This window comes from Necator americanus, chromosome III (assembly GCF_031761385.1).
Source record: "Necator americanus strain Aroian chromosome III, whole genome shotgun sequence".
NCBI lineage: Eukaryota > Metazoa > Nematoda > Chromadorea > Rhabditida > Ancylostomatidae > Necator > Necator americanus.
Genome location: NC_087373.1, coordinates 31,505,659 through 31,532,480, shown reverse-complemented (window position 1 = coordinate 31,532,480; position 26,822 = coordinate 31,505,659). Strand labels below are relative to the sequence as shown.

The window sequence follows — 26,822 nt, the reverse complement described above, 5'->3', positions numbered from 1 at the left end:
GTACGAACGGCCGATCAAATACAATACATAGTAGCCAATAGTTCACGCGATGTGACGTAGAACGTTATTTTTATCAGTACGATAGTGATATTCATGTCTTCATGTTAGCACATCATTCTTTGCAAATAGCTCAGAAGATACTTCAAATAATTTTGTCAAATCGTGAATGTTTGAGAGAAACATATTCTCCAAATATAGAACTGAGCGTTTGGGGGAATTTTTCATCTATGCTTAAATTTTCGGGTTAAAAAAATTGAAGGAAAAGTTGATAGAAGAAAGCAATTCTAATTTTACAAAAAGGTCGCTACTATTATTTCTCATTGATTGATGAAGGCGAGCGAAGCGAACAGCAAAAAAAGCCTGAAGTCCGGCTTCAGCCGGACGTTCAGGCTGGTATTAATATAAGAAGCGATAACGTTATAGAAGAGTGGAGGGTTACCCAACAGCTTCTAGAAATGTTACTCTAGGCGGAATTGTGTTCCATCTGTGATTCCTATAAGGAAAAATGAAGAGATATGACGTCATTGAGATCCATAGATTTTACCCTACATATGCCCATATTACCTATGGTATCATGGGAATTTTAGTGTCAATATATTCCGAAAGCCTTTCCTGTCCTACCACTTTTGTGAATTCTTTGGTGATTTTCTGGTGGCTGGGCTAATGCTTTAAATGAAAATAGTAATTTACATCCGCCTCTTCTATCCGATACACATTGAGTGTTCTGTCGTCTGAAGACAGAAGTCGACACATGTTCGCAACGTCACTGAGAAGGAGCGTTTGGTGTTCTGATTAGTAGTTCTAGTACGGGGTAGATAGAGATTATTGTTTTTCACAACCAGGCGTACGAAGACGAGTTCTGACACTTGACACTGGTTGTATATTTTTTTATGTGAAAACTTCTGGTCAGGATTGCTCCTGAGGCAGGATAGATTATGTTTTGGGCACTATTCACCTCTCACTTGCATGACTATACACACATCGAGAAAGCAGAAATTGAAGTTGAAAGGAACACAAAGGAGAAAAGTGTGCAAAAAGCAAAAGAATATCCAAATCTTGAGCCGCAAATGATAATTTATAGCAATAAAGCAGATAATAGTTAGCCGAGGAATAACGCTTCTGATCATACGAGAAATGAGTACTCAAGTAAAATTTCTTAACTGGTATGGGTTAGACAAATATGAAGCGTCGAACGAATATGATCAGTAACTAAATTACAGCGATATGTTTCCAACTGAAGATTCAAGGTTCAAAAAGATGTCCTACGGCATAACGTGGGTTGCTCTCTCATACGACTGTTGGCATTCTCGCAGCCGTACACCGCCCATGGCCGATCTTTTGTCGCTGTTCCACATAATCAAATCAAAACAATTGCCTGTTTTTTTTTTGTCAGAACACTATTCTCTGGAAATCAGCGTATAAAATTCTGATTGCCACCTTAGTTACCATTGACAGACAATGTAACGTGATATCAGGGGATCTGACTGCATGGACAAGAGATTAGGAGAGCAATGAGGCTGCGTATACAACTTGCAAGTGGTGGCTCTACTTTTACTAAACCGAATCAGCACTTGAGTATGCCCCTTGGGGACGTAAGAGCTATATAGCGTGTGTTGCTATACGGCAAAGGCTTCCCATACAATGGAAGAAAGTGGTGTTGTCGTCCAGGGCCGTGACAGAGCCCATTCTCTGAAAGATCGAATGCCTGAGGGAAACATAGAATTATTGGCAAGAAATGTCCGTCTTGTAACACTGAACTACCGGTCGCTATCAAGGGAACTCCAACAAGCCGCCCTATTCAGAATTCTGCGATGTCTGGATGCAATGCAAAAAACACGCATCAGTATCGTCAAGTACACCATCTTCTGCGGCGATGCTGATGAGGGGGAAGTAGGAGCCTGTGCAATAACTATTAGGAACGATAACAACAGCCTGGTGGTAGAGTTTTTTTTCAACGTAGCCAAGATGCGCTTTTGTACAAGACTGCGAAGAGGAGTCAAACTCTGGATCGTAAGTAGTCACGCACATGCGGAGACCGCAGAGGACTACAGCAAGGTTTCAATAATCTCCATTATCAACTCACTGCGTTGATATCCAAGACACTAAGCCAGCAGGCAATAATTGTCGGAACTGATGCGAATGCAAAAAGACGGGACTTGTACAACAATCCGATGTGCTTGGAAAATGGTTCTATCCTGCTGATCAAACATCAGGTAACGGAAATCGTCTGAGGGACCTTTATCAGCAGACGAACCCTATCACTGCATCCATCATTTAAGAGGAATCATCAACGCAATCAACTTACGTGACAAGGAACAGTCCCATTACCGCCCGAAGAGCAGCGAAAGCGGAAGACGCCGACTCTCAAGATTTAGCTTAAATACGCTGTGACCAAGAACATTCTCTAGTCAGATATCCGAAAATCTGAGCTGTCTTTGACGTCCAGTTCTTCTCAACTTTATGGTGCGGTTCCGGAAGAGGTATCGGGGAGCTCAACATCAACTGAAGCTCGTCTTGGCAGGTCTGAACAATGAGGAATAGAGGAAGAAAATCCGACAACGAGTGTCGATCAGTATTGGATTACAGACCAGGAAGAGAGTGGATGACGCTGACTCTTTCATCAAATGTATTCAAAACGCTGAAAGAACACGCTCCTGATTTTAGCACCAAAAAGGAAATTTTCCTTTTCGTCTGCGGAGACAAGATTCACATACAATTTCTGTATGTGTAGCTCGCACTACTTCTGACCTCAACTAAGAGAAGCGTGTGAAAAGGTGGTTGCATCGTCAGGTGAAACGTAATCGTGAGAACGAATGGGCGTCAAGTGAGAGGGAGTTTGAGAAGGCGTAGGAAGACGATAACAGAGAAATTCCTACTCTACTAAGGCAGAATAGCAGTAAGATGAAAAGGTGTTCGCTCCTTCTAAACACAGCTAACGGAGTTGCTGCAGAAGAGGCAACCTTGCTCATCTGAGGGGAACATTGCAACACTTTGCTAAACCGACAAGCGCCGTCAGTCCCTGAACTCTTGCTCACCCAAAGGCAGACAGCGCCGTCAGCGAAGAATTACCGAAGGAGTCGGAAGTTCTGGTCTATATTCGAAAAATGAAGAATGGAGAATCTGGCGGGGAAGATGGAACTAGCGCAAAAAGGCTAGTATCTTCTGGGATTCGTGAGATGACGAAGATCATCCGTTCAATGGATTGACGAAAGGATACCTGACTCGTGGAGGCACGCCATCATAATGCCCCTCCACAAGAAGTTATCTGTCAGGAAATCTAGGAATTACCGAACAATATCATAGCTGCGTGCAATGTATAGGGTTGCAGAGTGGACCATCCTGAATCGACTAATCCGACATCGAAGAGACCATCTGCGACGAGCAAGCAGCTTTCGCCCTAGTCGATCGGGGGATTGATCAGGTGTTCATTGTGAGGAGAGTGAATGAGATGTGGCAGTGGTATTCGAAGCCTCTGCAGCTAGCTTTTTCAGACTTCGGAGCCAATTTCGACTCTCGTCACAGGAATCGCCTTCCCAATGCACCTTGCGCCAGTGGAATTGCAGAATAATTCCTACGTCTAGTAAAGGACATAATAGAAGAACGACTGCTGCGGTCAAACACCAGCTAGATGTTCTACACCGTTCGAAGTGGAAACTGGAGTGAGAACAGAGGCCGTGGCGAGATTCTTTCTGTTCACCTTTGCCGTCGATGACATAATGCGAAGAGCAGTTGAGCAGTGTCCCGCCGAAGTCATTTCAGGACAGTCTGCACGTCCCTTGGTGGATCTCGAATACGAAGACGATGTAGTAACATTCGCTTCTATCAGCGAGAAGTTACAACATGTTGTTTGCGTTGTATCAAAATTAGTAGAAGCCTGCAGCCTGTAACCTGTTAGATGCATGCAGATGAGGGTCTCCTAGAGGCCCTCAGCAGGAATCAGGGTGGACGGACAACCTATTCGACTCGCCGATGAGTTCCATTATTTGGCCTCTACGATAGAAAACGACGGCAGAGAGATATTCAGCAAAGATGGGCTCAATCTAATACGGCATTCAACTCATTGATCAAGTACTTGTGATCGACCTCCATCGCCAACGAAGTCAAGCTACAAGTGTACCCATCTGCAGTTTCCCTTATCATGATGTATGGATCGGAGACTTGGGCATCGTCGTCATCGGTGATGGAGAAGCTCAACTGCATAGAAAGGAAGCTGTTCGGCTACTTCTAAACAGTAGTGTGGTATAACGAAGAACTTTACACAGATGTGGTGTACCGGCAGAAGCCGCGAAAAACCTTAACATCTTGCCCGGTCTTCTCGGTAAAAGAAGATCTGAGTACACTAGGCGTTGGCAAGCAGTTCAGTCGAGACGTGAAATTCCCCCGCTTATGGAATAGCGATGAATAGATTAAATGCGCTGGAATGAATGAATTTCTAGAGGAAATAGGATATTTTTATTTTAAACATTGCTATTTCAGTGGGAACTTTTGAAGCACTCTGCGCCTACCCATTTTTCTATGGCACCGGAAAACTGCAGGTATTTTAAGTACAACGAAAATATTTTAATTGCACTTTTACATTCTTGTTCTTTTTGTAATTACAAAACTATTAATGTTTCCTAGGGAATGGAATGCGAAGTGTCATATCCTATGGATACTTTCGAGAGTGTAAAGGCGTACGATCTATGTGCCACTCTTTCTCCTTTCGAAGTCAGATCCTACAAGTTTGGTTATCCAACCAAGTGCCTTTACGGTAAATACAAGCTAATCATTTCGTTCGATTTCAACGAGAAATCTACATTAGTAATAAGTTCAAAGGACATTTCCTTTCTTGACTCATTTTCCATCATTAATCCCTTCAGTGACAAAAAACCGATTGATTCGTCAACTAATCAAAATTCACACATTTTTTCTTCCTTCTCATTTTGCGTTAGCGTTACGTCAATGTACAACACAAGGCAGCGATCTTCTGCTTTTGCAAGCCTGTGCCCTAGAAAATAGGTTTATTACCCTGAAGGGGGAGGGGGGACATGAAGATGATACAGAAGATTAAAAGAGCTGATGACTTTTTGATACTACTCAAATCAAAATGAAAAAAGAAACGGATACGTAGACTGAGGACACCCAAAGGGGCTGTACATGACATAGCCTTGAAGGTCCGCAATCGAATTGAAACGAACTTCAAAGAAATTCACATTCAAGATCAACTCTTCGTGAGGGTCTCTGTTGCACAGTGAATCGTCGACGAAGGCGGAGAGACCGTCTAAACTTCATGTCCGACATTTTTGCAAAAGGTTGACTGGAATCAAGTGCAAGTTAACTTATCGAAAGTGGAATATACTACCGTGTGGAGGTCTGAGAGAGTTCTAAGACTATATCACTACTAACATGACGACTTAAACAGAAAGAGTGGGGTAAATTTTACTTCAACTATTAGACAGAAGCTACCCTTGAACCCAAAAAATAGACGAAAGTTAACATTTTGAAAGTATGTCGCTCAGCATCAGGGTTTCACATCTATGCTACGTGTCTGCGCAGAAACCCGTTAGAATTCCATTGAAGTTCTGCTGATTTTCTCTATATCCCAGGAAAAACAAATCATCCTAAATTCACGTTTACAAAAGCATTAAAGCAGGATTCTAGCTTTCACCTGTCTAGTTAGAACTTCTCCTCTTTAGTCTGGCTCGTTAAGTAAATTGCGAAGTTTCAGTCAAAACACACAACTGTGAGGACAACGAATTAGCATTGTATGGCAAATGTTTGGTAGTTAAAAGCTACAGTGAGTTTTCCCCGGATGAATGTGGTGGCTCATATAAAGTACACAGTATTGAACATCGTGAAGAGCTGAAATGGGTCACTGGTACGTCTTGTAGAGTTGTTTCGTCTATAAATGTACATTTTTAAAGCTCAAATCTAATTATTTCACTTGTATTTGCAAAAATAGAGCAACAGTAGCAAATAGAATGGAGATTTTGCCTTCCTCCCACACGTGTTGGAAAAGTCACGCAGTAGCTGGTAGGATCGTATACTATGCCTATAGCGTAAAGGGAACTTAGCAAGATCCGTAAAAAGTAAGTGACACTACTGTAGATTTCTCCGAACTCAGGGGGATTTTGAAGTGGAAGCGTCCAGAGCGGAAGCGTCGAGTTCAGCCAGTAAACTGCGGAACTTAGCGAGGTACTGCTCATGCTTTCCTAACCGTCGTAAAAAAAACGGCGTGGGAATAGTTTTATTTTCTTCAATGTACGTAAAAACGCACCTCTGGATATACTTTCCGATCCTCTCACCACCCTATTCATTGGTTTTACTTGTAGTAGGTTGCAGAGAAGACGTCACTTCAACTGTCCGTTCGTGGCGTGCCACAAAAGTCGCGCGTTGCAACTGAAATCGTCGAAAAAAAAACGACGTGTTCCACGTTGTTTTTTTTTTACTACATTGCTTTCTTGCAGCAGTTTGAGGAGATGAGCAGACCCACGCTTTTTGCGGAATCAACTGTCCAAACTCCACGCTTTCGTTATAGGTTCCGCACCACGTTGAAATCCTGATACGCTTCCATTAAAACGAAACGCCAATTTCTCACTCAGTCTGATGGAAATTTCTACGCATACTCATAAATCGAATGTCTTAAACCATATGTAATTAAGTCACTGTAAAGGTTGCTCTGGACTTCGCCATGATTTATTGAATCCGCTGTAGCGAGCGGTGATGAAAGGTGAGGAAAGGAGAATAACCTACAGAACATTATAATGATTGTGTTATTCATTTCACTCCGTAGAGAATCGAATAGGACCTGGCCCTTGGATGTAGTCACTATCGTTTGGGAGCATGAATATATGTAAAAACCATAGAGATTCTAGACCATAGAGAGAGAGAGACCATAGAGAGAACTATAGAGTCCATAGATTCTTTTTAGCGATAGTATCGATTTTATTACTCTTATCATTTCGCTGCAGATCCATCGCTTACAGTCCATGCAATACATCGAAAACATGTTACGGAGAATTTGAGAACAACGGATATCGACATTGATATTGCGTCGTAGATAATGACTTGCGAAAGCTCCCGATATTGGTTCTCATCAGATTTTTCTACAGACACTGTGGGACTTTGTCAGCTGTGCTTTTCACATGTACTGATCACATTTTTACTTGTGTCAATGAACTTTCGATCGTTTTGAGCTTTTAAAGATATCTGTAAGGCTTTTTCGGTGATCTGGGTCTTAATAGTTTTGTACCTATGCGTTGCTTTCTCAAACTGTTTTTAATATTATCTCACAATTACTGTCAAACTTGTAAATGCATTTTTTCTGATTCGAAGCGACAATTTGCAGTGGCTATCTTGCAGTGTTGTTAGAATTGACTGTCGCAGATGTGTGGATTTCTAACAAGGGTGGATCAGCAAAGTGGCTTAACCCAAGATTCGGTGAAGGTGAGTAGCGATGACGTCCTATATTGTTCTTCTATAACACCTTGAAAGATTACAAGCAATGAGATACACCATCATATAATACAAGGGGTCACCCCACTAATCTGAGGTGCTACCTATTTTAGGTGGAGTATTCTTATAAGGGATAGTAGATTATCAAGAGGGGGTGATTCCGTCCATTTCTTCCTAATTGCCGTAAAAAAACGGCCCGGAAGATACGGCTTTAGGCGTTCTGGCGCACTATTTCCTACAAGGAGTTCGATTGGAGCGCACCACCCTTGCGCGGTGCCGCATCAAGCTGTTTTTTTACGGCATATAGGGAGAAATGTAAGGAATCACCATCCTCTTCATAATCTACTATCCCTTATAGAAATACTCCACCTGAAATCTGCACCACCTCAGATTCGTGGGGTGATGCCTTTAAGTACTGTTCGTTCTAATACACAGAATTCTCTTACTAGTCAAATTTCATGATGCTGTCTGCACTTCTGTAAGCACATTCCCACCGTGTGTTGAATGTGGGCCCCTGAACACAGAGACAGAAAAAACACTTATCCTTTTCTCTAAATACTTTATTTCTCAAAGTTTGAGATACCGTCCATAATGAATTGCACGAGGGCGCGATTGAAGAGGAATTCCCCTTCTGCATTTAATCTCATATTTTCTTGTGTTTCGGACAGATTCGAATCTAAATAGCTATGAAATGGTACTTTACGGGGCTGAAGTTGATTCGTTTAGTCTCCGGTAACGAAATAGTAGGATGTTTGCTAGACAATATCTTCTTTTCAGTAAAAATCCTTCTAAATAAGAGAAGATTAAAATCCAATAGTGAGAGGACAAAAGAACATTCGGAAACATATTCAGTCTCGACTGCACATCTATACTCCCATGACATCGCTACAATTTAGAAACATTTGCTAGAACTCCCAGATGACCTCTTCTTCTCTTTCTATGCAGTTGAAAGAAAATGATGGTTAGCATAAAACGACGTAAACACCACGCTCATACAAACAGAAGAATACTCCCGCCTCACAGCTCCTCAAAGCATTCTGCTGGCGGCGCACCAGTTCAATGCCACTAAAGCCGTTTCGCTGGTTTCTATCCTCGGGGCCCGAGTCCCCAAAATAATCCCAAAAAGGTTTCATACAACACCAAACATGACTGTGAATGTTATTTCTATTGGTCAGCAAGGCATTTCCATTGTTTTTCAAAAAAGAGAACATCTAGTGGTTCTATCAAATCCTTGCAAATTGTAAAGATATCATGGAAATATACATAGATATGCAGTCAAGACTGAGTATGTTTCCAGATGTAGTTTTCTTTACACCCCTCACTATGGGTAATATTCTAGAGCTGAGAACTTATGGACATACTGTTGCATGTTGACCCTGACTCCTTATAGTTATTAAGAAATCGATAAGGTTGAAGAAATGGAAATCACCGGGGGCACTATCAGAATTTGCGGTCTGTCAATATTCAGGTACAAACGAAAGAAATGTTGGTGATATGAATATAGCTTTACGTATAAAAGGTGACTCATTTGGATCCTATTTGAGAGGAACTGCCTTTTACGAGAAACCGTCCAAAAAACTTCCTCACCTGTGCTCAAGAGCAGCAATGGCGTTTGAAACAAGTTGGTCACGTTGAATCATGTGTTTTGAAATAATTCTAAGTTAAAATATTGCAGCTATTCGTGACATCTTCAATATAATCAGTAATTTGGGGATTCAAAGCGAAATGGGCAGGGACAGAAGTGGAGCAATGCGCCCGTTTTCTTTCGTTCCTCTGATGATACCTATTAGAGGGGCCAAATTCGATCCCCATTTGCGAGAACTTCATGAAGCTTGCCAAGTATGCTATTTTTATTCTTTTAAATTTTCTCTGTTTGAAAATAGCATTTGTTTTCGTTTCTGATTTTTCGGCATAAAAGAGGTTCTCATAAAAGTACCCAGAAGAATCTCCTTCTTATTCGTTCTTTTCCGAGCCCGTTTTGAGCTATTAAAATTACGTAGTAATTAGTAGTATGTGAATCTGTTAGAAAATTGCGGAAGTAAAATGTATTAAAGATTCTCTCCTTTAGCTTCTCCCGAATGGTTATGCTGCTTCCCTCTATGATTATTATACAAAGGAAGAATTCAGAAAAGTCCGGGCTAAAGTGAGCAGCAATCTTTTTTTCTCTTTTTTCCTTTCCTCTGGTATCCTTTTCAATGATTTAGATATAACAGAACAGAGTTCTTTCGTAATTTTGAGAAAAATTAGACGTTTTCAATGGTTGCTTTGCTTTCGCTCAACTTCTTCTTCGGAGCTGACCATCGAATTGAGATAACGGATTTAATTCTTCTTAGTTGGTTTATTGGAGCAGTTGATTTGCACTCCGACACTTCTCTTCCATAGTAAAAAGCCTTGAAGAATGGCATTATTGAAGTTTTAGACGTCACAAGAAGAGAATGGGTTTGCAGAAACGTGTTTGTCAGAAAGGATTCAAAACACCCTTCTTGACATTCTCTTCGTGAAATGGTTCAGAAACTGTAAATACACTGCAAGCAAAAGGAAACTCTCATAATTTCTGGACAAGAGATAAAAGGAGCAACTCCAGTTCCAAATGTTCTATGCCAGCCGTACTTTACGACAATTCTTTCTTTCTTAGCGGCAATCACTTATTTTTACTTATTTTGCGTACACGTCACAATTATAATAATCCGCAGCACCAAAATAATTCTGTCACGCGAGTGCGTGAATATATCGCACTCAATGTAGGAGGTTTTGTTGTTCGAATCTCTGTCCGCCTGATATGCTCGCTAATAAAATGTGTGATATAAAAGGAAGCTGTGAAGGGTGGTAATCAGTAGAAGTGATGTAGTATGAACCACATAAATTGTTGACTGCTGCAGGTGCAAAGAGGTGACTTCATGCAAAAAAAGTCTCGTAATTCTGTTCCGCCTATTTACTGTATGATTACTTTTTCTTCTTATTATTCGACGAGTCTGAACGTCCGGCTAGCGCCGGACTTGAAACTTTCTCTGATGTTCGCTTCGCCACTAATCAATGGAAATGAATAGTAGTGGCACTTTCTGTAAAATTAGGAATGTGTTTTCGTAACAACGCTTTCTTCTTCTTTTCAAAACAAAGTTAGGCGAAGCAGTTCGTAGTATTATTTCTAAGCACGTCAGTTCTACACTTAGAGAAAATCCAAACTTCAGTTTTATACACTCATTTGATACGAATATAATATAGAACCAATTTGAGAGTATTACTGATTCCTCTTTTTTTCCTCAACAGTTGTAACAGAATAATGCTTTAACATAAAATTGCGTTAACGACATCATCGTACTGATAAAGATAATGCTCCACATCGGATCATGTAAACTGTTCGCTACTATTTAGCTGGTTTCAGCTAAATAGCTAGTTTCAGCTAGTTTCATTCGGGTTTCAAACTTTTGAGGATGGCATGTTACCACCCTGAGGTAAACGTGCAAGGAAATAGGCATGAGGAGGATTCGTAGAGGTGAGAAGAAACGTTAGCAGCGGCTACAGCCATGAAACGGTCAAACCGTCCCATTTATTTTTTGAGACGTGCGCAGTTAACGCGCGATACTACTGCAATATGGCGTAGCAATTCCGCGCCGTTGGACTCGCGCCACCGCATTTTACCGCTCCACGAGGCCGGGGCACCAATCCGACGCCGTGGAACCCGTCCCAACCCCTGTTACCGCTCTACGACGCCGGTAGACCCGCACAGCACACACACACAAACACGTGACAGACTAAGCCTGTTATAATATTACATGATCACCGGTCTGAACGTCCGGCTAAAGCTGGACTTCAGACTTTCTGTATTGTTCGCTTCGCTTGCCTTCACTGATCAATGAGTATTAAGAGTAGTGGCATGTTCTGTGAAATTAGATTTGAATATTTCTAACAACACTTTCTTCTTCCTTTTTATTACAAATAGAGGCAAAAGATTTCCTAGTTTTCTTTATAAATGCCTGAGTTCTACATTTGAAGAATATTCAACCATCAGCTTCAATCACTTCTTCGATTCCAATGTAATATAGAAACAATTCGAGAACATTACTCTGAGTAACAGTTTTCCTCCTGATTTCAACCAACAGTTATCACAGAATAACGTTCTAACAAAAGAGAAGCGCACACAAAAAAAGACACACGTAAACAACATCGTCGTAGTGATAAAGATAACGTTTTAGGTGAGAGCATGTAAACTGTTAGCTACGCATTTGCGCAGAAGTTTGCATGAGTGTTTCCAATTTCTGGAGAGGGCATGCTACCAACTTGAGTCAAACGTGCAGGGAAACAGATACACGTAGAAGTCATAGAGGTGTTTCACAACACATGGAGTGGCCATAGATATGAAACGGTTGCAACGGATCATTTACTTTTTGCGACATCCACCCGAAGTTATTGCGCCAAAGTACTGTACTTTGACTCAACAATTCCACTGTTGGACTCGTTTCACCCCATTTCACAACCATCTGACGCCGGCGCACCAATCCGACGCCGTGGGACCCGTCGTACCCCATTTTACTGCTCTACAATGCTGGGGCGCAAATTCGACGCCGGTGGACCCGTCGCACGCACACACACACCACAGAGATACACACAGTTAGACATACACACCCAGAGACGCACACACAGAGTTAGACATACACAGAGAGAGACATACACACAGTTAGACTACACCACAGACAAACACACAGAGGTTGTTATATATCATGATGATTATACATGATCTTTTATGATATTTGTTTGTTGTCCGTTTCTTACAACGGTGCGTACAACCATTTCTAATCGACATACAGGGCAGTGTTCTCGAGCTGCTTTACCAGTTTTGAAACTTTCGTTAAAAAAAAGAAAACAAGAACCTTCTTCTGGTAAGAGTTCTCGGCAATTTCTGACACTTTTGTATCCTAGATATCTTTTTTCTGATGTAAACTAATAATTGTCTAATATGATAACTTTATCTTTCGGTGAGAAAGACTGCAGACTTCGTAACTCACAAGCACAAATTTCTCTTCTGCATAACGAGACAGCAAACTTGACAAATCAAATCAAAATGACGGCTTTGATGCTGGGAACTAATAATCATCTCAAAGGAACTCTTTCGTTTTCAAATCTGCAGCTTTCCTTCTGAAAAGAAAAACCATGGGCACTCTTTCAGCAGAACCGTATCTTTCCAACAATTTCACATCGAGTATACGGTAAGAGAACAAAATCGAGTTGAAAGACGAGTCGCACTTATTCCTTTCTTTACAAAGAGCAATTAGTTTGGTTTCATTTCCTCTCTTTTTCCTTTCATTTGTTGTTTGCAATTTTGAGGAAAAATGATCACTTGATATCTTTGATTTTTGAAGGGGGTTGCCAAGTAGTAGATAGGTAAGGCCTCGATAAGAAAGGAGAAAGCCGGTGTAGTTGTTGTCATTGATGCCTCGTTTTGAAAAGAGGTGATGAGGGTATTGGTGCATTGCTAACTCAGTTCTATATTCTCGAAATATGAAAGGACAACTTTTGTCGTATCAATTACAGTTTCCAAGCGGAATGTATAGGACGACTGTAGGACGCATGTCATCGTACGACACACATGAAGTTGACTGCATGATGTCGAATAAGGATTACAAAGCACACAGGAAGAGGTGGACTTACTATGGTCCAGGAAATTTCACTGCTGTTAGTGTACTGAGTACTTCTTGAAACTATCGAAACTGGATATTTTTTTCTTATTTAGTGTGTTTGTTGGTATTTAAATTCACATAACTATACTACTGTATTTAAACAATTTCGCACGAAGTTCCAGAATTAATTAGATGAAGTGAACATTAAGTTATATTTTGAATTACACAGTTTCCTCACCTTCCTAAGTGAAAACTTTAAATGATTAGGTCAATATCGCTCTCGGATGATTTTTCCACATCTTCGTGAAAACCGGAACCGTGTTGTCGGACTATGAGAAAAGACTTTCCTGATCATCGCTTTTATGTTCGAGAGGAGTCATCATCAGGAGCGTCTGCATCTAGGATCAACATCTTTAAAGAGCAGGGTGGGCAAAGGATAGGAACTCTCAAACTTCTCTTCGACTACGTTTTAACGACAAAATCTTCAGCCTGGTTTTCGAAAATCAAGAGCTGTTCGGGCTTCACATTCGACTCCAACTAGCACACAATTCTCTTCAGCACTGAAATGCGGTCTATACAACGGATATTGGGAAAAGATTTATAGACCAGGTCTAAAAAACGTGGAGTGTAGAACAAATACTTCCTTAATGTTAGATGGATGGATAGATGGAGTGGGATCCAAGTTCAAATGAAAGAAGCTTGCGTTCACGCCTGCAGAGCCAAACTTCACCAGATTTTATACGTTCTATGTGTCAGCTAGCAATGTTTGTGAAATAAAAGTGGGTGAGAAGAGATGATTAAAAGTCCTCAACGCTGTCGCAGCATTCCCAAATTCCGCAAAAATGCCAAGCGCCCTGACATAGAACTACAAAATTGATTTGACATAAGCGGTCAATTAACCGATTTAATTATGTCTGAAATATATGCAGACAGTTTAGCGGAAATGATGGAATTAGTGCAGGAGTGCTGAAATATCTTACATTATCTCGTCATTGTCGTCTAAAATTCGTGAGATGGCGAAGATCAGCTTGAAATGGGTGAAAAAAGGTATATCTAACTCGCAGAAATACGCTTTCGTGATCTAACTGCACCAGAATTATCCGTCACAGGATCCATTAACCATCAAGAAGTCGTGGAACTACACGATATCAAGAAGTCTTACGAGCGGATAATCGTTGACAGGCTTATCTAACATCGGTAAGAAACGAAGTGCAGTAAATAAGGCGGCTTCATCCCGGGCGATTCATAGCTGATTGTGTGTTTATTCTCGTGAGAGGAGTAGCACACGAGACGGATGCAATTAACAGTCCCGGACTTGAAAGAAGCTTCCGATTACTTTCATAAAGAAAGTTTCTTCGGGGAGCTTCGCACCAATCTAAAAGCTGTGAAGTAGAAAAGGTCGTTCGCACAGTTAGGAACACTTATCGGTAAACAGTCGCTGCGTCTCCGAGGAGAGTCCGATATGTGAGGCCGCGAAATGACTCCGGATCTTCTTTTTTCGTCACTTTCCGTTGAAATCATTGATAGATACGTACATGTATGACTAATGTGTACTGTTGCTTGGATATTTGATCCTTTGACCAAGTCCCAGTTACCGACTTCTATCGGTCAAAAAAAAAAGAACGAAAAAAGTTGTGATTTGGCTATTTGCTCAAGTGAGGGAGATTTTGAAAGCATTAGTACAGTAGTGAGAGATTGAATCCGTAGAAAAAAAGATGGATGACACATGAAACGTTGCTCCACCGCTAGAGACCGTTTTCATTTTCCTCACGTTATGAGAAGACCAGTACATTCAACATGTTCAGGAAATATGTCGCTCTCTCAGATCAAATGGGAGAAATCGCCTGGTCGAGATTAAACCGTGGGACTGGATTGAAGAAAGAGGTTATGAGGATACTCGACATAAATAAGTTCAGAAGTCTTGCAGAATATTGAATTGCGGCGACTGAATAGATTATGTGCGATGTCTAGCTGATGATGAAGAGAGTTTGTGAATCTAATAACAAGGATGAAACTTCACATCGATGCTGCTAACAACCGCGTCTGGTGACAAAATCAGGTTGCCAATCAAAAACGTAAATGAAACCGTACTCGTTTCAGGATGACGAGTGATGAGACAACTCATTCGCTCATTTACAAAAGTTATCTGCTCTAAGATTCATTCACAAATAAAAAGTCAACACAACACTTGTACTAAGCCCTACCAAGTCATCAATTATCTCCATCGTTTATGAGGTTTATTAAATGTTGTCTGATTGTAGTTGTCTAACGAAGAATTTTGGGAGAATGACAATCCTGCTGAAAAGTGCTCCGACCTTCCGCGCACCACTGCCGGACTGCTACAGGGCTACCTGGATATACCAGCTATAGCTCGTCGCCCTGTTATCTGCACATACGGTTTGTATTAATTATAAGAACAGATAAGTGGAGTCAGCTATTGAATATCATAATGACACCTTGTGAAGCGCTACACTTTTGAGCTGTAACACAAATGACAATATTGAGCATAAAATTGATCCTAGCGAACCATTCGTTTTTTAAAATAATTATTTGCTTAGCGAAAAAAAGAACTGTTCTAAATTTTTTTCAAGCAAATGTCTGGAATAAGGAATTTGGTCTGGGGCTGAAGTGATTATCAGTACATGATATAATCCATAGTCTTTATATTCCTCCCCTATTGTAGACGGCATCTTCGTTTTACCCAGTAAGGGTCTAAGCTATTTCTTGTTGATTCAGCGTTGCAAAAACGGATTTTTCTTAAAAACAACTCGAAGACATGGAAAGATTCGAAAATACTGCATATGTAAGGATTAAAAATACTTGATTTGGGGTGGATTTAATTTTGCTTCGAGAGTAATTCCACTCTAATATTACGTCATCTAGAAAAGGGTCTGTAGCCATCTGGAAGCGAAAAGGAATATTCCATTCAATTGCTACCTCAACCTATGAATTTCAGGTAACCCTCCAAATGTTCCGCCACTCAATCCAAATGATCAGTGCAACAAGGCAGCACATTTTGATCATGTCAAACAACGCTGCGTTTGTAATAATCCAGATGCAGATGGTAAAAGGAAGGACCCTAAAAAATACGCAAACTTCCCTGAGGTTTGGCGATTACTCAGACATTCATGGCAGAAATAAAGGTTTCTGCTAATGTAAAAATTATTCTTACGGTTAGTATTTGTGTTTTAAGGGGATTATTTGTATTGACTGCACTAATACAACGATCACAAGATCAATCATGTTTATACTTGACCAGAGTGGGACTGTGAAAGAAGATGGGTGGAAGGAGGTAAGCCCTCTATTTGATACTCTTTTTAAACCCAGGGCAATCATCCGCTGCCTATGATCCGGTTGGTCTCTCTAACCCGTCTTTACAACAATACAACAACCGCACAACATTTTGCACTTTCACGGTAACAACGTGAAGAATTGTGTTCAAGGGATATGTGCTTTCACAGTTTGATTAACTAGCAAAATCTGACCATTTAGAAATGGTGCGCTCAGCAGAATTAAAAAAAGAAATGCCGCTGTGTATCGTCTTCCAAAATAGAATTTAAAAAGTCAAGAAGATAAAAGGTGAGACCAAAAGAGGCACAGAAATTTTCTCCTAAACCAGTTCTTATAATAGTCATCATCGTTATTATGATCGCAGTGATGCTGATGGTGTTCCCAACGTTGATGACGATGATAACTATTATAAGAACTAGTTTAGGAGATAATTTCTGTGCCTCTTTTGGTCTCACCTTTTATCTTCTTGACTTTTTGAATTCTGTTTTGGAAGACAATACACAGCGGCATTTGCTTTGAATTCTGCTGAGCGCAGCATTTCTAAATGATCAGATTTCGCTACTTAATCTGTGCTGTGGAAGCATGTATCCTTTAAAGTCAATTCTTCAAGTTGTTATTGTGAAAGTGCAAAATCTTTTGCGATTGTTGTCTTGTTGTATAGACCGGTTAGAGTTGACGAAGCAACCGTAGGCAGCCGACTACTGCCCAGGTTTTAAAAAGAGTATTCTGCTGAGCTCACCGTTGTAAATGGTCAGGTTTTGCTAAGGCGACTGGCACACTGATGAGGACCTAAACTTGGACTACAATCTTGTGGCCAAAGGACTGGTAACCTGTGTTGTCTCGAAGCCGCGCACGACAAACTTGGATCGAATTTCGAAAACCACCATGAGTTTTTTGGAAAGAAGATAGGCATTCAGGCTTGATCCGAATGCATCGTACATTGGGGTACCAAATACCAGGTGCAGAAAGACGTTGCCGGATGATCCTTCAGAATACAGACAGAGGAAAGTTTTGGAACTAGCGCAAAGGACAATTTTAGAGAAGTGCCGCAGAGACCTTCGCAAATATAATATTCGTCTAACAGCCTTGCTGTTCATCTGTCATACGTCGCTCCTTCTGCTCTTGCAGGGAAATCACATGGGACTTGATGCACTCTGCAGTTTCGACAAGGTCATAAAGGTCGGCGTCTCTCGATACTCAAGATATAAGAGCACAGCCCGAAGAAATCTCCGAGAAACTCGCACACTCCCTGGTGCAGAATCAAAGAAGAACTGAGCACCCTGAAACTTGATGTGGCCATATCGTTCGACTTCTGAGGCCGCATGAAATGTGCAGAATATTAAGGCAGCGTGCACGTTAATGCGGCAGGACAATTTCTCCTCATAATAAGCAGCCTTGTTACTGCAGGGTCAGCTTCTAAAGCAGGTCGCTGTCAACCTATATGAATTAGAAGACTATCTTACGACATTTTGCGAGGAATCGCGCATCATTCCTAACTAGCCGGACTTCCCATCAAGACATTATACATTGGACCCTATTTTCAAACTTCCATCGCATTTTCTTGGGTCGACAAAGGAGAAACATAGCAGTAGATACAGCTCAAATGACATATCGAACTTTGGAGGAAAGACTCTTGCATTAAAACTTGTACTTTTCTCATATAGCGAAGGAGCAAGTGGACGTATCTGTAAAAGAGATAAAACAGAAATCTTGCATGGACTCCTACCTGCTGGAGACAGTGATCGTCCTAGCTGTCATCTCTATCTTATGATTTTTGAAGTTTTGACCGGTGCAGCAAATGCTTCCGAATCTTTACTCCTAAACTCTCACCTAGCACGTCAAAACACAAAGTGCATTCCAAACTGGCGGAAAGTCGTACGGAAACACGTGTCCGATGCATAGAAAGATAAAGAATAATGGTGCATGTTACCCCATGAAAGGTGTATTTCACACTCATCCGGATGAACAGGAGCCAATGTACATATACAACGCCGCGAGCGGACATATACGGCGGTAGCCAAAATGCCACTTTTCGTTTCCGCTTAATTTTCTATGATGCTTATATAGGCGTCATGTGCGGTACGGTAGTCAAGTGATCATGATGTATATATGTCATGTGCGGTACGGTAGTCAAGTGACCATGACGTATATATAAGTCACAAGCGTTAGAAGGACTAACTAGGCTTCTGATTTCAAGAAATCGGAAAGTTGGAGATGCCGAACTTTTTCTCAGGGGTTTGCCAAAAGATAGAACGCTCAGAGTCAGCTCCACGCCACTATGCGGCGCTAGAGCATTGCCAAAGATTTGTCAACTGAATGCACGTGTCGCCACGGAAACGGTCCCGCACTTTACACTAGAATTGGTTCTGTTTGAAAATCAAACGCATTTGACTCTTGTTTTTAGATTTTTCATACGCATTTCCTCTTGAATCACTAGTAGTTTGGAAACAACTAATAATCATTTTGTACATTAGTATTGATTTCATACATATTCCAGCAGAAGAAGTTTATGTTCAAAGCGACGGAGATGATGAAAAATATCAAAGTGGGAATAGTTATTATCGCTGGGAAACCTTATATACAAATTCCTCTCGACAAGTATGAGAATAATAAAGAAAAAATCAAGTGAGCTATAAAAAATTTCCTTACTGCAGCAGAGTCAGCTATGGCAAAGCATTTGCCTTTTTGTCAATCTTATAAATGCAATATTATGGTCAAGTAGGAAGGATACATGATGTTTAATGCTGCCCGCAGAGTTTACAGCCGCCAGACTGCTGAGGGTAGCCTAAGAAGTCCACATTGTACAGTAACGACGTTTACACTCACACGGATGCGATTGTAATCAGTTTGTTCTACGCTTAATTTTAGCAATTGCTTAGCTGATGATAAATCTAAAATAAATTCTGCCTGCATGTATCCTTTCCAAATGAACTAGCTAACAAGACAACTAACCACAGCAGAACTAGTACTAGCAGATTTATTGATAGAGTAATTTAAGCTGTGCTGACAAACACAATGACGACTAGTATTTTGATGGGTAGTAGTTCCGTAATGGATGAGAGTTTCAAGAAAGAACTTAAGAAGAAGATGCGCAAAACGTTGCGGTAACAAAACATGGATATTGACTATTAAGAACTACGGAAAGCTTTGAGCTTAAGCAGCCAAAAAGATTCTAAGAGTAGAAGAGGGTCCAAAAACGAAGACTATAATTTTTCTTGCATGTTATTGTTCTGCACAGTTTCTAGCCTATAGTTTAAATCTGTTCTCTGGATGGAAAGTCTTGGAAATACAGATAATATAAGTGTAAAGGTCTCCTATCTCTTCTTGCGTGGTTGAAGCATAGTTCGGGGCCGGCTTTAAGCACGGGACTAAGAAGCGTCTGCAAAGTATAACAATTTTTTGATAGTGAATTTCTCGCTGTACAAGATCATTGCAGTCTGATTTTTCAGTTCCGGTAATTCTTGTTTAAATAATTTGTTTAGATAATTAAAAGTGATCGTCAAGTAGCGGACGAAACGGAGGATTTCAGACACAGTCCGATTTGTTGCATCAAATTGAATCTGTATCGATTAGTTGAAGTCGTCGAAGCTACCCACGAGATTATCGCTCTGGTTCTAGAACATGAAATGAAAGAGAAAAAAATTAAAGGGGAAAAACACAACGGAAAAGACGAGAAGAAACGGAAAACGTGGTGAAAATCAATATAATGCATTAAAAGCTTAGTAACTAATGAGATGAAGACATTGGAAATATTGGGAAGAACAAGAGCGTAGAATATGTCACCGATTACTTTGTAGCAGTCCCTTCTGCGAAGAAAAAATCTGAAAGAAATGGATTTTTCCTCAACGCACTGCAACTGGTAGAGTGTACTGTTATCCGTCTTCAAAATTTTCATTAATGAAGGGATAAGACGAAACGTGGACACCATTTGCAAACGCTGCTCCTTCTCCATTCACCGCACTAATCTCAGCTTCCGCGATCTTTTCGACTCAATCAAATGCAAAGAAATAATGTCGAAAATATCTGTCTCATTCACATGATACTCGATCTTAATGGCGTGAGAAAACAAGTGTCAGTAAAAAAGAGGAGTAGCACCTCCTTAGATCATCTTATTGAACATTTTATAGAAAAGTTCTGTAGCGAATGCTCTACTAGATTTTGCCAGCACCATTTATGTGTTCGCTATTGAGTCGATACTAGAATTCAGAGCAGTTCTAAACTGCTTGTCCTTGATTCGCAAACAGATTCGAGCAGACTGGGACAAACTTCTAGTTTTCCAAATATTTTTGGTGCAAATAGCAAACAATTACCCTAATAAAAGAGATTGATTTCATCACATGGCTACAAGTATCATAACATTCCGAATTACTTCTTGGGTTTATGTTGGATAAAGTAGTTGTTATTGTGTATTCTGGACGTGCAAATTACAGTGTACATGTGATCCTGGACATTTTATTACTTCCAGGCATTTTCTCGAGAATGAACCATGGAAAGACCTATGGACTGGCATTGGATGGTCACTTAAACTCGCGCGGGAATCCCTCGAGGTACTTTTTTGTCCTGATATCTTTCATTTCCAGTAGTAGTCCATTTGTCTTTCAATAAGTCTAGTAATGTTAACAACTCGTTTTCCTGCAATACACTTCCTGGCTGTTACCTGGATATGGTGGCCGTAATTTCACTAAACGCAGTTAGATCTGAGTATACCAGTTGGGAGCCTACGAGCTACAATATAACTCGCATTGTTATGTGGGGAAGTTTCCCAAACATTGCAAGAGGGTGCTATCGTCCAGTACACTGCCAGAGTCCATAATCTTATAGGTCAAATGATTAAGGAGAACATGGAACCTTTGCCAACAAACATCCGTTTAGTAATGCTGAACTGCCGATCGCTGTCAGCTGAACTCCAAAAACCCACTCTGTCCAGACTTTCTGCATGCCCCGTCTGCTGCATTGTAGGAAGCACGTATCACAGGACGTCTTTTCATCAGTATTGAAACTACACCATTTTCTGTGGTGATGCTCATGAGCAAAGAGTAGGAGGCTGTGCTGTAGCTGTGAGAAACGGGTACAAGAACCTGGTACAGGAATTTGCCACATTGTCACTAAGAAGCAGCTTTGTGCGACTGCAGGATCGCAGAGGATGCAAACTCTGGGTCGTAAATCTCACCCATCTACGGCGCGCTGATGTCAGATAGCGAAGTAGCGAGCGGTAATTATAGGAATTTGTGCGAATAGATCAATCTCGAACAACATGTGATGTGCCTAGTGTTATGTCGAAAAGCAAACAACGGAATAGATGAGGTAATAACTGAAGAAGAGGATTTGGGAGATCTTTGTGAGCAAGCGAATCTCATCATTGCTTCCACATTCAGAAGGAATCACCGGCGCCATCAGCTTACATGACAAAGGACAACTCCTTTAATGCCAGAAAAGCAGCGCCAGCGGAAGATGACAACTCTTAAAATACAGCTTGACAACGTTTTGATAGGGAACATCTACTTTTTGGATATCGGAAGATCTAGAATCTGTGTGGGACGTCGCATTCGATTCCGAAGACCACTCATTTCTTCTCAGCTTGAAGTTACAGGTCCAGGAAAAGAAGTCTAGGAGTTTCTTTGCAATGATACAATTGGTGTTATTGCCAAGAAAACGACATTCCAATATACTCCAATGATTACACACATCCCCTAGGGGAGTTCCTTTGCGTATCCTTCTTCCTTCACCTCTCATGTCAATTTTTGGTTGAAGTGGAACTCAAAGAACGGTTTCTCTTGTAGAACCCATTTTGAGGCTAAGCAGAACTGGACGGTGGTCGGAATGCGATGTCCCAAACAGATCAATATTATCGGATATCTAACTGAGAAATGTTTCATCAAACTTAACTGAGATTTGAATGTTTATTAGACGGCTATGGTTATCCTGTTAAAGTTCGCTAGATAATACCATTTTCTACTTTATTTTACAATTTACATTTGCATTCGCGACTATTCCTACAGCGACCACCTGGCGTTTGTGTTTACATCAGGGAACGTTTTTTCCTATTCCGGCGTACTTCTTCATAATTCTGATAGTAGGTTGCTCCCACATACTTTCAAGCTACCAGAAATGACAAACATTCGTGATATTATCAATAGACGAGATGCTACCAGAAGTGATGTGGAAAAAATAGCAGCTCAACTTTTTGCTGTCGAGAATTCCTTTCGAACTAGAAAAGAAGATCATGTAATGCTTTCCCGAAAGTTCAGAGCTACGTTTCTTCACATATACGTCCTAGTCTTCATATACATTCATAGTCCTGTAACGCAGAGAAGAGTCATCCGTTGTTGTCGTTGTTGTTGGAAATCTAATCTAAAATATCGCAGCTCTCGCAATAATTACCGTATATAAGGGCTGGGTCTCTCCCAGTACACAGGCTCCAGTTCATTTGTTACATTCTGCTGTGAGTTTCGCGTCCTGTTTTGATATTGTGCTTTTCTCGTGTTCGCGTGCACATCAGCAGGTACTTCTAGTCGCATCACCGTATCATTGCTGCACACTTTGGGACCTAAACCGCCAACTATCTACCACTAATAAGCCGAGAACCACTGTACACCTAAACATTACGACATGATCCCATCGATACCGCATACCGTCTGTTTGTGTCATGTATTTAATATGTTGTTACAATGGCAACAACGTATTAAATATACAACAATAAATGTGTGGAAGTGAAATGTAGCAAGGTATTGAATGCACGAGAAGGGGCAGACCCGAGTGTTTCGAAAGGGAAATCGGGATACGGGGATTGGACCCTCGGCATTACGCAGGATTCGGACGAGCTAGGCTGCCGCTCTCTCAGTCGGCTCCCGCCTGCCGCTTCTCTTCGGAGCAGAGCCGGGGCACAATTTTTGTGACTTTTTGTATGATTGATTTGGAGTGAAGGGCAGGTCGATGTGCTCGTGCAAATATGGAGTTGATGAGGCCTAATGCTGCACCGAAAAGCCGTTGGTACGTCAGTGATTCCTATCTTGAATCAGTCTTGTGTTCATATCAGAGCTGATTTGTGAGTCCAAAACTCTGGATCTTCGGCTTGACGGAACATGCATGTGTACAGTTTTCTCATACAAATTAATGCTTTTTGAACGGGCCTTCACGGATACCAGTTTCACATTTCTATGTAGCTCATCTGTTAGTCGACAGCGTGAAAAATGATACAAAAATGACTTTTTTTGCAGTTATATTTTTTCAAGTTTCATGAGAGTTTTTTTTTTTTTCAAATAAAGAAGGACTCAGCAGATGAGAAGGTCATTGTAATGGTTTCTGACGGAGATCAGGATGCATGTTTCAATGACTATCCGACCGAGAACTGTCCACAGGAGGTTAAGAATAAAATCGCGGAATATAATCAAAAGTCGGAAGCAAAGAAGGTATGCGCGAACAAAACCTTTATCTTTCTGGGAAAAATGTTATCTCCATCAATAATTTTGAGTAACCGATTGAGCAGTGTTTCCTTTCTATTTTTTGTTCCTCAATTTATTCTTCTAAATCATATACAATACATTAGCACTCACGATCACTGCTAGTTTATGATCACCATATTTTCCCGAACTCTCTTTTTGTGCAGGAACCTCTTTAAAGGTTACGTTCGACAAAATTCACTGTCTTGAGTTCAGGGAGATCTGGAAGAGCACTCGAATAGCTTCTCAATGAGATCAATTTTTTTTAAATAGAAGTGGATAACGACTAAAACTTACTGTTTTACGTGTGCACAGGTGGCAACACTCTCATGAAAAGGTTCCATTTCGTCAATCATATGATTGCAGGGATTTGCCTTGCTTCAAATTCCTCAAATTATGAGTAGTGTTCCAATTTTTCGCTATGGTTCTTGCAAACTGTGATACAAACTCTGTATACTACTGAAAAGCCTACATCTTATGTTTCTGAACAGGAATAAGGATTCTTTAGAGCAATGCCAAACTTCTCACTTCATGATGCGTGTTATAGTCAGTATAGGTAGTATAGCTAGTTCCGTGCCGCAAATGCAGTTCGCCTAAAGCGTAAGAAAATTGGCCTGGTTGCTCTACTTCATGACAATCCCCAACCTCAAGTGGCAAAACTCACTCGCCAGAAAATTGCTGAGCTTGGTTGGAAAGCTACTACACATCCTGCATGTTCTCTTGACATCCATTCCATCACAGCGCCACCTAACTACTATTTGTCTCGGAAACTCAAGCTGCATTTGCGAGAAAAAAACATTCGATGATGTGAAAGAAATGGAAGATGTGAGACTTCACGTTTCTCTCGATTGCAGCCGCCAGATTTCTGGACTTCTGGAATTGATAGTCTAGTGAAGCGCTGGAGAAAGTACTAGATCATGATGTTCATTATCTTGTTGATTTATGTCTATAAACAATAATATTAGTTATAAATGCTTCAAAAATGTGTGAAATTTGGTGCAAGACTTTTGCACCAATCTAATATTTTGCTAGGTTGTGAAAACGAAAGATTCTTCACAAGTCCAAAACACAAAGTCCGGCTTTGTAGTTCGTTCAAAGTCGAAGTTAAGAAGTGTTGTGTGCTGTCAGTTGGTGGTAAATGACGTTGGACGTATTGGCCGTTTGGTAAGAGAGGAAACACTAGTATTTGGTTTGTTTGGTAGGAGAGAGGGATCAGGGGCTCTCGTGAATGTCAAACAATCTGTAACGAGATTAGGAACTGGCCCCGCTGTCCTTGTTATTCTCTTCACTAATTCTTCCAAGACGTTTAACATGTTTACACAATGATCCATAATTCTCGTCACTAATCAGCTAACTCTAGAGTAGCTCTAAGTAACTCTAAGTTGCTGCTGAAGTTAGAATTCATTTAGCTGTCCGTTGCACAATGATTTTGGATAAATGAAGAGTAGCTGCCAGTTCGAAGAAAGTTACCTGATAAAAAAGCCAAGCATGGAAAGGATACAGGGAAAACGTTCCGTATCGTCGTCTATCGTCTTCTTTTCTGATGATGACAAGTGAATCCGGCAAATGTTCATGAAATATCTTAGCTTTTGTTCGCGAGGGTTTTGTTTCTCCCTACCATCTTTCCAGCAGGTCCTCAAAGATGATGCGTCCACATTTCGACCGCCCATCGTTGAACGAACTCGTTTCCTTTTTGGTTGATGTGACATGATCTATAATCTTTGGTAGCGGGTTTGTTTTGCAATCGTCTAATTCTGCTTCCATTCGCGGCAGAAAAGTTTTCCCAACTAGCACCTGAATAGTGTTTCTGCTTACCTAACAGCAGAGGCGATTATTTTCGGATATCTGATCGCACTCCGCATGGATGGTTTGATGGGAGGATTCTCATGTACATATGCAATGATCATTCATCATAGAAATGAATTCTAAGAAGGCCATGTCATACATCATTCAGAAGGGAACAATTGGAATTCTCATTCTAGTCGTTTTCATGTAGTGCTATCTTTGTGCTAAAAATCTCTTCTAGGAAGCTTGTTTAAACTTGGTTATTTGCAAATTGCCGTGATTCCCAACAAAATGGTTCGGGTTCCTTTTTATCAACTTCTAAAGCTGGTTGGTAGAAGGTTATTATGCTTGTAGAACAATGAGTATGCTTGGTAGAGTTCTGCCGGTGGTGAGAACTACAAGATGCGTATAAGTTCACAGTATTCTAGCAATTTTATCGGGTAATAGTAGTTTAACTGAAGTGAGAAAACAAGAAAGAGAAAAAATAAACAAAAAAGAAAGAAATTCCCAAGCAATTTGCAACAGCACATTATCTTCATTTTTCAATACGGCCTCCTCGGGTTGCGATAACGGGCCTCAGTCACTTTAGAAACAATTCGATTACTGGACGAAGATAATCAACGTCTATTTTCTCCCATCTCCGACGAAGAGGTGTCTTCAGCGACTCCACGTTAGAATTAGTAGTAGCACAGGCCTTTTTCCCTCTTTTCTAGATGAACTCATACGGCGTAGTCCAAAGAGTTGAGATCCGAAGAGAATACTGACCAATCCTCAGAAGCGACGAAAGCGGTAGGTGGTCTTAGCACAACTGCTGAACAATTTTGGCCATGTGGGTCAGCGTGATGTCTTGCTAATATGTCCTAGAGTCTCTCCTAAAGTGATAATTTACCCAAGACAAAAGCTCGTCTTCAAGAAAGCCTTGAGGCAATATCCTTCATCGACTTTTGCCCTGGCCAGACGAAGACCAGCGGAGTCTTGCCGGTGACACAGACAGGCTCCCAAACTATTACCTGACTCGTATTGGTCGGTCGATTTACGATTCTAACCTCCATGTTAGCTTCTTGGGATGTCCTAGAAAGTACACGATGGTTTTGTTGATTGAAAGCTTCCTCGACAATGCAGAGTTTCTCGTTGGAAAACACCGTCCTGAGGTGTTCTCCATTGTGCGTCTGAGCGAATAGGGCACGATATTCCTTCAAGCGGGCTTACTTGTTCTTGTCCGAAAAGACAGCCGCTTTTTGGTCACAAAAAGGAGTCA

General features: G+C 40.9%; 1 protein-coding gene across 3 annotated transcripts; it reads left to right on the top strand.

Moving 5' to 3' along the window:
- Positions 1 to 2,460: 2,460 nt before the first annotated feature.
- On the top strand, positions 2,461 to 26,578 carry RB195_011591 (uncharacterized protein; the record flags this gene model as incomplete). 3 transcript variants are annotated; one of them, XM_064193079.1, is made up of 17 exons in its annotated part: positions 4,139 to 4,212; positions 4,263 to 4,369; positions 4,477 to 4,535; positions 4,621 to 4,750; positions 5,708 to 5,857; positions 7,342 to 7,425; positions 8,903 to 9,055; positions 9,110 to 9,273; positions 9,503 to 9,577; positions 12,964 to 13,104; positions 15,311 to 15,446; positions 16,006 to 16,154; positions 16,243 to 16,341; positions 18,838 to 18,965; positions 20,806 to 20,887; positions 23,606 to 23,749; positions 26,459 to 26,578. In XM_064193079.1, the coding sequence occupies 17 exons, from the start codon at positions 4,139 to 4,141 to the stop codon at positions 26,576 to 26,578; spliced, it is 1,995 nt and encodes a 664-aa protein (XP_064050662.1). The 3 variants fall into 3 exon arrangements, with proteins under 3 accessions (XP_064050663.1, XP_064050662.1, XP_064050661.1); XM_064193078.1 differs by lacking the exons at positions 4,139 to 4,212; positions 4,263 to 4,369; positions 26,459 to 26,578 and adding exons at positions 2,461 to 2,521; positions 24,146 to 24,220; XM_064193080.1 differs by lacking the exon at positions 12,964 to 13,104.
- Between the last annotated feature and the right edge of the window lie 244 nt (positions 26,579 to 26,822).